General features: G+C 41.4%; 1 protein-coding gene across 1 annotated transcript in view; it reads left to right on the top strand.

Moving 5' to 3' along the window:
• The first annotated feature begins 3,671 nt into the window (after positions 1-3,671).
• Positions 3,672-11,526, top strand: part of ap4e1 (adaptor related protein complex 4 subunit epsilon 1) — a 52,806-nt gene continuing 44,951 nt past the window's right edge. The window contains exons 1-4 of the mRNA XM_067971441.1: positions 3,672-3,941; positions 9,426-9,497; positions 9,831-9,954; positions 11,002-11,075. Of these exons, the coding sequence (XP_067827542.1) occupies positions 3,798-3,941; positions 9,426-9,497; positions 9,831-9,954; positions 11,002-11,075 (414 nt within the window). The 5' untranslated portion in view covers positions 3,672-3,797. The remainder of the gene's footprint in view (positions 3,942-9,425; positions 9,498-9,830; positions 9,955-11,001; positions 11,076-11,526) is intronic.

Here is an 11,526-nt window from a genome sequence, read left to right as displayed (position 1 = left end):
CGGAGAGAATTAATTGTGTCAGTTGATCATTGGAAGTGTAATCACATTATATGGCTGCAATTTCCAAGACAATAGAATGTTGCCAGGTTTACACGGATCCATTGAATATACACCAAAGCAGAACACACTGTTAGCTCCATACAACATTGGTGAGACTACACTTGGAATGTTCTGTCCAGTTTGTTTTCCATTGTAGCCATGAAAGACAAAGCCACTGGTTATGGTTCAAACAAAGGCAGCAAGATGATGCTAGATTTTAAATCAATCAGCTATGAAAAGAGGTTATGCGAAGTAAATCTGCTTTAGTTGGAAAACAGAAAATTAAAGGGGATGGGAGAGGAAATGATCTGAGTTTTTAAATTGAAATTGTAAAGGGAATATACTGAACTGCGTGAAGGAAGTTAGGGGAGATAATTATAAACTGACAAGTCTAAATATTATTTTAAGAAGGAAACACTCCACACTTGAAGCTGTTAATATAAGTAAACTGCTGGTACTGTGAATGCTTCAGCATCTTACAATCTATATTAATGACTTAGATGAAGGGACCGCGTGTAATGTATCCAAGTTTGCTGATGATACAAAATTAGGTGGGAAAGTTATCTGTGAGGAGGACACAAAGAGTCTGCAAAGGGATATAGACAGGTTAAGTGAGTGGGCAAGAAGGTGGCAGATGGAGTATAATGTGAGGAAATGTGAGGTTATTCACTTTGGTAGGAAGAATAGAAAAACAGAATATTTTTAAATGGTGAGAAACTATTAAATGTTGGTGTTCAGAGAAATTTGGGTGTCCTCGTACAAGAAACACTAAAAGTTAACATGCAGGTACAGCATGCAATTAGGAAGGCAAATGGCATGTTGGCCTTTATTGCAAGGTATTGGAGTACAAGAGTAAGGAAGTCTTACTACAATTGTACAGGACTTTGATGAGATCTCACCTGGAGTACTGCGTACAGTTTTGGTCTCCTTATCTAAGGAAGGATATACTTGCCTTAGAGGCAGTGCAATGAAGGTTCACTAGATTGATTCCTGGGATGAGAGGGTTGTTCTATGAGGAGAGATTGAGTAGAATAGGCCTATACTCTCTGGAGTTTAGAAGAATAGATGTGATCTCATCGAAACATATAAGATTCTGAGGGGACTTGGCAATGTAGATGCTGGGAAGTTGTTTTCCCTGGCTGGAGAATCTAGAACTAGGGGGCATAGTCGCAGGATAGGGGCTCGGCCATTTAAGACTGAGATGAGGCGGAATTTCTTCACTCAGAGGGTTGTGAATCTTCAGAATTCTCTATCCCAAAGGGCTGTGGATGCTGAGTCATTGAGTATATTCAAGGCTGAGATAGATAGATTTTTGGACTCTAGGGGAATCAAGGGATATGGGGATCGGGCAGGAAAGTGGAGATGAGATCGAAGATCAGTCATGATCTTATTGAATGGCGGACCAGGCTCTAGGGGCCATATGGCCTACTCCTGCTCCTATGTCTTATGTTCTTATATTGTTATCTTTAGGTTAAGTAGAGAACAATCAGTTTAAATTCCCAATACTGATCACTGTCCAATGACCCATACAAGAAGTGTATATGTGCGAACAAGCTCAGGCTCGACTGTGATGAGGCTGTCAGTACTTAATGTCCAGGGTCACATATGAAGATGTGCCACTTAGGCGAAACACAAGAAAGTTCCCCAGTATGAGTCTGCATTAATGTAAGCTTTTTTGAAATATTCAAAAAGGAAATGGGATGATCTCTGGTTTAATAGGGAGCAGTGTTATATGATTGTGTTGTAGAAACTGGAGAAGAAATGGTCTGAGGGCATCAGCACCTAAACAGGACTAAGAACACTAACAAGTGGAAATAATAAAATAAAAGTGAAGTAAATAATTGGAAAAACTGGGAAATATGGGTAAAAAGTAAAAATAAAAGATATGTGTTTTTGTGAATAGATTGTTGGAATGTAATTGGTGTGTGTATAATTAAAGATTACCTGATTAGCATAGACCAATTAATAGCACCCTGGGAACTCTACAATCCCACTCTCTGCAATCTTACAGATACATTTTAAGAGTGAAACAAATCTAAAAGCATTTCACAAACATTTATTAAATTACTTTGAAATACACTGTTTATTTTTATGTAGGAAAATGCCAGCCAATTTGTACAATCGAGGTCCCACAAACAGCAATGAGATGAATGACCAGTTAATCTATTTTGGTGGTGTTGGTTCAGGGAGGAATGTTGGCCGGGACACCAGGAAAACTCCCTATTCTTCTTTGAATAGTGTCATGGGATTTTTAATGTGTACCCAGACTACTGAAACAATGGGATCTTGGTTTAACTTCTTATCTAGAGGATGGGATGGGTAGGTAGGTTAATCATTATTATGTATCAGTTATTCCATTACCATGTTCTACCAAGGTGGTTTTTAATAAGGTGCTTGTTTAACATGGGGTTCATCCTGCACAATACTTTCACTCTTTAATTCCCCTATTTCCTTAAACATAAAGTTGACAGGCACAGAAAGTTCCTATCCTTTCCTTCTTTGTTGACTTGCCAAACTTCAGTTATGTTCTTCAGTTTTATCTTTTTAACGCTTCTGTCCATTATTTGACATGATCTGTTCCATCAACCAACAATCATTCCTTTGATCTTTATTCTCTGTGTTCGTCCAGCTGTTTTATCCCCCTCCCCTCCACTGGTTTCTGGTTTATTTCTTTAACTCCTTCCAGTTCCAGTTGTGACGAAAGATCTTCGACCTGAAACGTTAACTCTGTTTCTTTCTCCACAGATGCTGCCTGACTTGCCAAGCATTTCCAGCATTTTCTGGATTTATTTCAGATTTCCAGCATCCGCAGTATTTTGCTTTTGACCTGGTTTATTTAATACCTCTGTCCCTCTCATATGTCAGTTCCAAAGAAGGGTACTAGCTGGAAACCTTGACTGTGGAAGCCGGACTTCAAGGGTTAAGTTACGAGGAGAGATTACACAAATTGGGGTTGTATTCTCTAGAGTTTAGAAGGTTAAGGGGTGATGTGATCGAAGTTTATAAGATAGTAAGGGGAACAGATAGGGTGGATAGAGAGAAACTATTTTTGCTGGTTGGGGATTCTAGGAGTAGGGGGCACAGTCTAAAAATTAGAGCCAGACCTTTCAGGAGCGAGATTAGAAAACATTTCTACGCACAAAGGGTGGTAGAAGTTTGGAACTCTCTTCTGCAAACGGCAATTGATACTAGCTCAATTGCTAAATTTAAATCTGAGATAGATAGCTTTTTGGCAACCAAAGGTATTAAGGGATATGGGCCAAAGGCGGGTATATGGAGTTAGATCACAGATCAGCCGTGATCTTATCAAATGGCGGAGCAGGCACGAGGGGCTGAATGGCCTACACCTGTTCCTATGTTCTCTGTACAGATGCTGACTGTTTTTCTACTTTTGTTTCACATTCCCATCACTTTGCTTTTAATTTGTTCAGTTTGTGTTGTGGTATTTGTCTCTGAGCCTCCCTCACTGTTAATCCACAATCAAAGTTTCAGGTTATATTTTGATGCTTTTTACTCCAATACAGGAATAGACCAGTGCGCCCCCTGGCGGCCAGGAGGTTGCCCTTCACTCCCCTGTGTGCGCGGATGTCAAAAGTTAAAATAAAGTTTTGGATTCAAACAGGATATGACGCGGCCGCAAGCAAGATGGCGTGACCCAGTGCCGAGAGGCCGCTGCTCCCGGTGACAGGTTTCGGAGGGTTTTTCCCCGACCGCTCGCTCGGAGCTTCCCCTTCGACGAGCCGGTGACGGGCGGCGAGATGAGCGACGTGATGGAGAAGACGCTGTCGGCGCTGCCGAGTCTCCTGTCCCTCGACCCCAGCGGCGCCGCCGCCGCCAAACTTTCCGCCGCCTCCAGACTCGGAGCTTTAATTAGAGGCGTCACTGAACTGGCGTCCAAGCAGGTGGGTAGTGGGAGCCGGGCCCCCCCCTCCCCTCCACTCCCCCGGGGTACAGCCCCCCCCCCTCCCCCGGGGTACAGCCCCCCCCCCCCTCCCCCGGGGCACAGCCCCCCCCCCCTCCCCCGGGGCACAGCCCCCCCCCCTCCCCCGGGGCACAGCCCCCCCCCCTCCCCCGGGGCACAGCCCCCCCCCCTCCCCCGGGGCACAGCCCCCCCCCTCCCCCGGGGCACAGCCCCCCCCCTCCCCCGGGGCACAGCCCCCCCCCCTCCCCCGGGGCACAGCCCCCCCCCCTCCCCCGGGGCACAGCCCCCCCCCCTCCCCCGGGGCACAGCCCCCCCCCTTCCCACAGCCCCCCCCCTCGTTCCAGGGGGCCTTGTCACTGATATGGGGAGCTTGGAGGGGAAAAAAAATTAAAGATCGCTAAATAAATAACAGTCCATCTGTACAGTGCCTCCTCCCATCAACACTCACAGCCTTCACACTAGCACAGTGAACACTGCAGCCAATGTTGCGCACAGCAAGGTCCCACAAACAGCCACCTGATAATGACCAGATGATCTGTTTTAGTGAGGTTGGTGCTGGGATAAATATTGGCCAGGGCACCGGGGAGAACGCTCCTGCCACGTAAGAAATAGGAGCAGGAGTGGGCCATACGGCCCCTCGTTCAGTCAGATCATAGCTGATCTTCAACCTCAACTCCACTTTCCTGTCTGATCCCCATATCCCTTGATTCTCCTCGAGTCCAAAAATCTCTCTCTCTCTCAGCCTTGAACATAATGACTCAGCATCCACAGCTCTCTGGGATAGAGAATTCCAAAGATTCACAGTCCTCTGAGTGAAGAAATTCCTCCTCATCTCAGTCTTAAATGGCCGACCCTTTTTCCTGAGACTATGCCCCCTAGTTCTCGACTCTCCAGCCAGGGGAAACAACCTCTCAGCATCTACCCTGTCAAGCCCCCTCAGAATCTTATATGTTTCCATGAGATCGCCTCTCATTCTTCTAAACTCCAGAGAGTATAGGCGGAACTCTTTGAAATAGTGCCATGGTATCTTTTAGGTCCACCTGAGTGGGCAGATGGGGCCTCAGTTTAACACCTCATCTGAAAGATGACACCTCTGACAGTGTAGCACTCCCTCAGTGCTACACAGGTGTGTCAGCCTAGACTTTGTGCTCAAGCTCCTGGAGTCAGACTTGAACCCACAACCTGCTGACTCAGGTGATAGTGCTATCCACTGGCAGCTGACTTCACTGAGGGATGAGTGTTGGCCTGGACACTGGGAGCTCTTCAAATATTGCCATGTGATTTTTAACCTTGATGTGGGTGGTCAACTCTCAATCTTTGAGCCAAAGGCAAGAATGTTATCAGCGGAGCCAAGCTGACACATTGGGGAAAGGTTAGGCATTATATAAATTGTAGATCCATCTAAACGTGCAGATGTGTCTCTTTCTGAGAGTGAAGTATAGCAAACTCGGTGATATTTTTAAACCATAGTCGGAGCTGTCAACAATGGGAATAGATTGAAAGTGACATTTATGATCAGCAAAAGTGATGCATTGGAAGTTTGTATCACAGCCGGCGCTGATGTCACATTAAGTTTAACGATGACAGTTTTTACTAAAATTAAGACCAAATTAATGGTACGCTCTTTAGGAATTTAAACCAGTGAAAGATGGCTTAACTCGGTGCCTCAAAGCTCAGAACTTTTGTGCACTTAGTCTTCTGAGTTATACTGCCACACTTGTATTGAGGTACACCCAAAATCACTTTGCACTGGTGCAAAATTGGCAGTTTGCATGCAACCTGCGACACAATAAATCTGAGGTGCTAAATATACTGAATGTGCTACTGCCTGTAGCTGTTTGTTTATAAATTTAAAGTGTCTTGATGGTATCACCTGTAAAATCTATTTTCTCTTCATAAATGGAATTAGAGTGGTGCCAATAGGCTAGTTAATCACAATTACTGGTAATCTTTGCCTTCATCACTTATGCTTACCTAGTTCTAAATTGTCACAAAGTAACTGAATACACTGCAAATTATCAAAATATTCTCTTTCAAAATGTATAGGCCAATTTATATAGAGGGCTAAGGTCTTACAAAAAATCTTAATCTTCAGCTATTACAAAGTGTAATGCAAAGAGGCACCTGTTAAAACTGACCCAATCCTGAAATAAATGGTTTTAAATAATAATTACCAGGAGTGATTACAAGTCTGCAGTTTAATCTAGAATTTGAGAAGATGTTATAAACTATGAAAGTGAGGCGATCTCCAATGGCTTATTTTATAAATGCACTACACATTGTGGAACTCATCCATACAGACCGGAGAGATCCCAGATTTCCCTATTAACTAATCTCAGCTAGATTGGTGGTGGGGTTTCTGCAGTTCTCTTTGTCCCAGTGCCAGTCAGTGGTCAAATCAAATCAATTTCCTGCTCCAGATCCAGTAATTCCTGAAGGAAAAAGTCGACGTGTGGACATTGGGTGAGGACAGAATTAGTTTTGGCTGGCGTGTCTCCTACAGTTGAATAACCTGCTGACTGTTTAGGCTCAAACATGAGGAATAGCCACTTGGGTGAGGTGGCAGAATCACAGCCCAGTTGGAGTTAGGACTTCATGACAGAAGGGGGGAAATTGAGGAGAAAGGGTAAACAGACAGTGTCGGAGAGGAGAGGGTATCAACAGAGTGAATCTTGAGCAGGTTAGCCTTGAAGTCGTTCGCCACTGTGTCATTGCTTTGGGTTAATTTTTTTTTGTGGGCATTGGGTAGCAGTGCACTTCATGCCCATGATATGATGGGCCAGAAATCGCGCAGAATGGCGAGGCAACGCTCACCGCAGCTCATGCGAATTAAATTAATGAAAGTGTCGCGTGGAATTGCTTGAATTTGAACTTAAAAAAAAATGTGCACTATCAACCCAGCCTCCGAGCAGCGTGAGTTGCTGCATGGCTGGAAAAGTGTGTGAGGAGAAGACACGCCCACAAAACCTGTCAGGAAGAGAAGTCACACCCAAAGATTCAGGCTGTATTGCTCAAGCAGACTTCATTCATTTAAAGTTGATATTCTGCATGTCATTGTAAATTTAAAAAAAAAAAAAATTTTTTTTTCTAAAAAGCCAAAGAAATAATTGAATGAATTAAATTAAAGAGACAGAAGGGAAAAGTAAAAAAAAAATTAATGACCAAAAACTTTTAAAATAAGGTGCAATATGAGATTCCACCTTTTTAAAAGTTAATTTTTAGTTGTTTGGCAGTCATTAAGACTAACCTCACTGTTAAAACTTAGTTTAGACCTGGTATTGTTAAGCGTACCTGTTTGGTGATGTAATTAGTTACTTTCCAGCTGGACAGATGAACAAATTGGAGCTTTTTCAATGATTTCTCTGATTGCAGCATGCGATGGCCCTTTAATTTGAAGCTGTCGTATCGCCTGCGAGCCACTAGGCGCAAGTTCTGGATTTCCGCGTTTCACTGCGCGTGTGCAAACGTGGGAACTTGCTCCTTCAATTCATCACTAAAAACTGAGAGCACTGTGTGGCTCCTCCATTATTTAGGGAGTGATTTCTGGCCCACGATGTCTGTTGTGCCAGAGGACTAACAGTGTCAGTATCATTATCACAGATTTGCCTATTGCTGGGAAATTCTATTTTTAGTATACACGATACAGTGCCATTGTATCCCTGCATGTATTTCAGATGAGTGTAGTTACACTGTATTTTCCATTGCCTGAGTTTTAGGTATGCCGTGCAATTACTTGCAAAATAACAGAGAGATGAGAATTTGTGCTCAAGTTTGAGATAACACCTCAGACAGTTAGAGTATTTATGTCCAGATTTCAATATAAATTAACTGTTCCAAACATAAGATGTATAATGTTCAAAAAGTATTTGGGAAATATTGGTTTGTCACCATGTAACAAACCAAAAAAGCAGTTGGGCCATTCTTAAAAATATTTGTATTTTCATCAAAAACCGAAGATGCTTGAAACACACAGCAGGTCAGTCAATATCTAAACATTTACCTGAGGAAGGAGGAAGTCTCCGAAAGCTTGTGAATTTAAAATAAAATTGCTGGACTATAACTTGGTGTTGTAAAATTGTTTACAATTGTCAACCCCAGTCCATCACCGGCATCTCCACATCTAAATGGTGAAGAGAGGTGAATGTTTCGAGTATAATATTTCTTTGCCAGAACTGAAAGTTTATGTTTGCTTGCTACAGAATGGAACACTCTTCTCAGTAAGCTTAGAGAAGTTAGGTGCAGAGAGATCGACATAAACATTTAAAATTATTTCAGGTTATTGAACGTTTGTTTTACATTACTTTTTTCTTGATGCACAGTTTGCACGTCTCTCCAATACATAACTGAGACTAATATCTCCTGCTGGGGGGTGAAGTTTACAAAACCTTTTCACCTTCATATAAATGATGATGAATGATTGCTTATGAGCTTTTTGATTCCATGTATGCAGAATTTACTTTTGTAGTGTTGTACATAAAGTAATTATGTAGAAAATAAACAAATAAGAAAAAATCAGATTAGGTAAACATGCAGTTGCTTTGATTAATACTTAATCTAGCAGCTACATAATATGTTGATCTCTTTCCTCCATTTCCTTTAGAGTCTTACAGTACAGAAGGAGGCCATTCGGCCCATTGTGCCTGTGCCGGCTCTCTGAAAGAGCTACCAATTTGTTCCACTCCCCTCCTCTTTCCCCATAGCCCTGCAATGTTTCTTTTTCAAATATATATCCAATTCCCTTTTGAAAGTTGCTATTGAATCTGCTTCCATCACCCTTTCAGGCAGCGCATTCCAGATCATAACAATTTGTTGCGTTAAAAAAAAATTCTCACTGTAAAATTAAAACTTCCAGAAGAAGTTGTATATACTGTTCAGACTTGGTGATCACAAGATAAATAGTGATGAGAGAGGCCATTCAGCCCATCGTAACACATTTCATTCGGAATTTCCTCTGCACCCCAATCACAATATCCAATTGTTCTCGGGGTTTTCACCTGCACTCCTCTGCTCAGAAGTCTGTTCCAAGTGTTGGTCGTTCTTTGCGCAAAGAACAGTTTCCTGATAGCTCAACATTTGTCTTTCACTAGTTGAAACTGCGTTTCCTTGTTCTAATGTCATGGTATCATTCAAAGTAGTTTTCAGGATTTATCTTTTCCTGTCTTGTATGTCACTGAACATGAAGTTGTTTGAATAATTTGCACCATCATTTTCCTATTCCTCCACATTTTATGTGTAAAATTTGAAGAAAGCAAATATTAAGATAGGTTTTTCAACCCTTTGAAACAAATTTGTGAAATAATAGTTTTTCTGGTATCTTACCTGCTCTATCAATATTGCATTCTGTGGCTATATATGCCTTAATGGTCAGATTATGAATTGGGCAAAGTTATTTGTATCTGTTCGAGTGCTCTCATTTTGTAAGTTAGAAGTCATCTTACTTAAATGTTTGATATTTTGTTTTTAGGATGAAGAGAAATTGATAAAGAAGGAATTGGCTGCTTTAAAAGAACAGGTCTCTGCTCCTACCACATCACTGGTAAGAATTCATATTTTCTTCAGAAGCAAGAGATTAATTTCCGATTTCAATGAATGTTTTGTGATGCAACATGATTGTGTCTCGAAGCTAGGTGCAGCATCTTTTTTGTTCATTTTATGGCCAGGGAAAGAAAGGCGGAGAGGAACATATTCTACAGTTGCTAGGTTAAGTATATTAAAAGTTCACATATTTTATAGTACCATTCTAAAGGGTTATATTTATAAATTTTAGTTGAGAAATCTTAAGTGAAGAACCATGCCCAATAATGCAGGACACCACCAAGGCTGAAGGGTTGGAAGATTTAAAAAAAACTTTGCTCTACTCCTGTTACAGAAGCAGATGCGAGAATGTTTGGTGCGGCTAATCTACTGTGAAATGTTGGGGTATGAGGCCTCCTTTGGATACATACATGCAATCAAACTAGCTCAGCAGGGCAGTCTGATGGAAAAAAGAGTTGGTATGTTCTGCTGTATTTCTTCTTCAAGAGCATTGTTTTTTAAAATGGGAATAACCTGTTTAGTTCTCCTGGTAGGTCAGTGGGTGAATGCTTTGCCCGGTTAGTACTGAACCGTACAGACCAGGAGAATTGCAGGTCCAATTTCTGATCTGTGGTCTGCTGATCTCGGTCTTGTAGCCATTCTACGATTAGCTACAGTGTTCTCTTGCTCCAGAGTGGGAAATGAAACAAAGTTCCTACTGCTTATGAATTAATGTCCTCTGTTAAGGTGCCCATGTGTAGAGGTGGATCCGGTGAGGACAGATTGAGTTCAGTTGTGATACATCTCTGTGATGAGGTAGTCTGACAACACTCTAGGTCCTAGAGTAAGAATGGTCATTTGGGGATAGTGACATGTCAACATTCCTGAGCATGATTCACTACCTTTTGGGGGAGTAAGGAAAATAATTACAGGAGCTTACTGTTTGATTATTATTATGGGTTAGAAAATGCACAATTGTAACTGGATTATTAAGAATTTAAGTAATGAAAATTAGTTAAAATTACAGAAGAGAAATTGTTTTCAAATTAGTCTTGATGTTCAATTTATACTGTATGGAGGCGCACTGCAACTGCCTTGGGCCCCTGATAGGAATTGCAGCATTTATATTGGGACCTTTGGTAGTTTTCTTGTTGGATATTCACATCCAATCTTTCCTGGGTTTCCTTCATCTTCATGTACTTGATAGATTGCAGGAATTTAAAATAATTGCACTGTGAGGAGACTAGTTTCAATGCACAATCTGCTGCATTATGTTGGTTAGTGGAAACCTTCCTCTAGAGAGTGAGTTCTGCAATCTTCAGCTAGATTGACCGGGTGAAGAAATCTTGTTCCTGGAATGTGCGACTGTGCTGGCTAAATGTGACACTTGGATCTGCCAAGGAGTAGGACTGAAGGTTTCACCGAAATATCTGCACTGTTATCCTGAAATTCTGCCGTGGGGATATAGGAGGGACTTGCATGGTAACTTGAGTATATTCCTGTTTAATTTTTTGTTTCTTTGCTAGGTTATTTAGCTGTCTCTCTCTTTCTAAATGAAAGCCATGAACTGCTGCTACTGCTTGTGAACACTGTACTAAAGGTAAGAAGTGATCGTATATTGGATTTATAATCAATCCTACAGATTTCACAGAAAATGCTGACTTGCATCAGTCCTAGTTGATCTGTGAATTGTACCTCCTCTTCATTTAGTCTTCCAGGATAATACTCTATAAGCATCATCAACAAAGGTTTAAATACTAATGGAGTTTGTTTTAATGTTTCAATATTCGTGGTGTATGTAGTGGTAATGCAGAAACATTTACTTCCCATTTTGTATGCCCTACAAGCCCTCTACTTTTTATTTTAAAGAAATTGTCACCTTTTTGCTTAAGTTTACTTTTTCTTTTATCTTTATTTCCTACCAATGCTGATACTGTCAGGGCTCCTGATTTATGATGACGGAATAAGACATATTCGTGTTTTTATTGTATGGAATCCTGTGATTTTTACTGGTGTTTTTGAGGATTGTTTTCCAGAATTTTATTAATTTT

The sequence above is a fragment of the Heptranchias perlo genome, chromosome 34 (genome assembly GCF_035084215.1).
Source record: "Heptranchias perlo isolate sHepPer1 chromosome 34, sHepPer1.hap1, whole genome shotgun sequence".
Lineage (NCBI taxonomy): Eukaryota > Metazoa > Chordata > Chondrichthyes > Hexanchiformes > Hexanchidae > Heptranchias > Heptranchias perlo.
The sequence above is the reverse complement of the archived record's forward strand: the minus strand, read 5'-3'. Positions and strand labels throughout refer to the sequence as shown.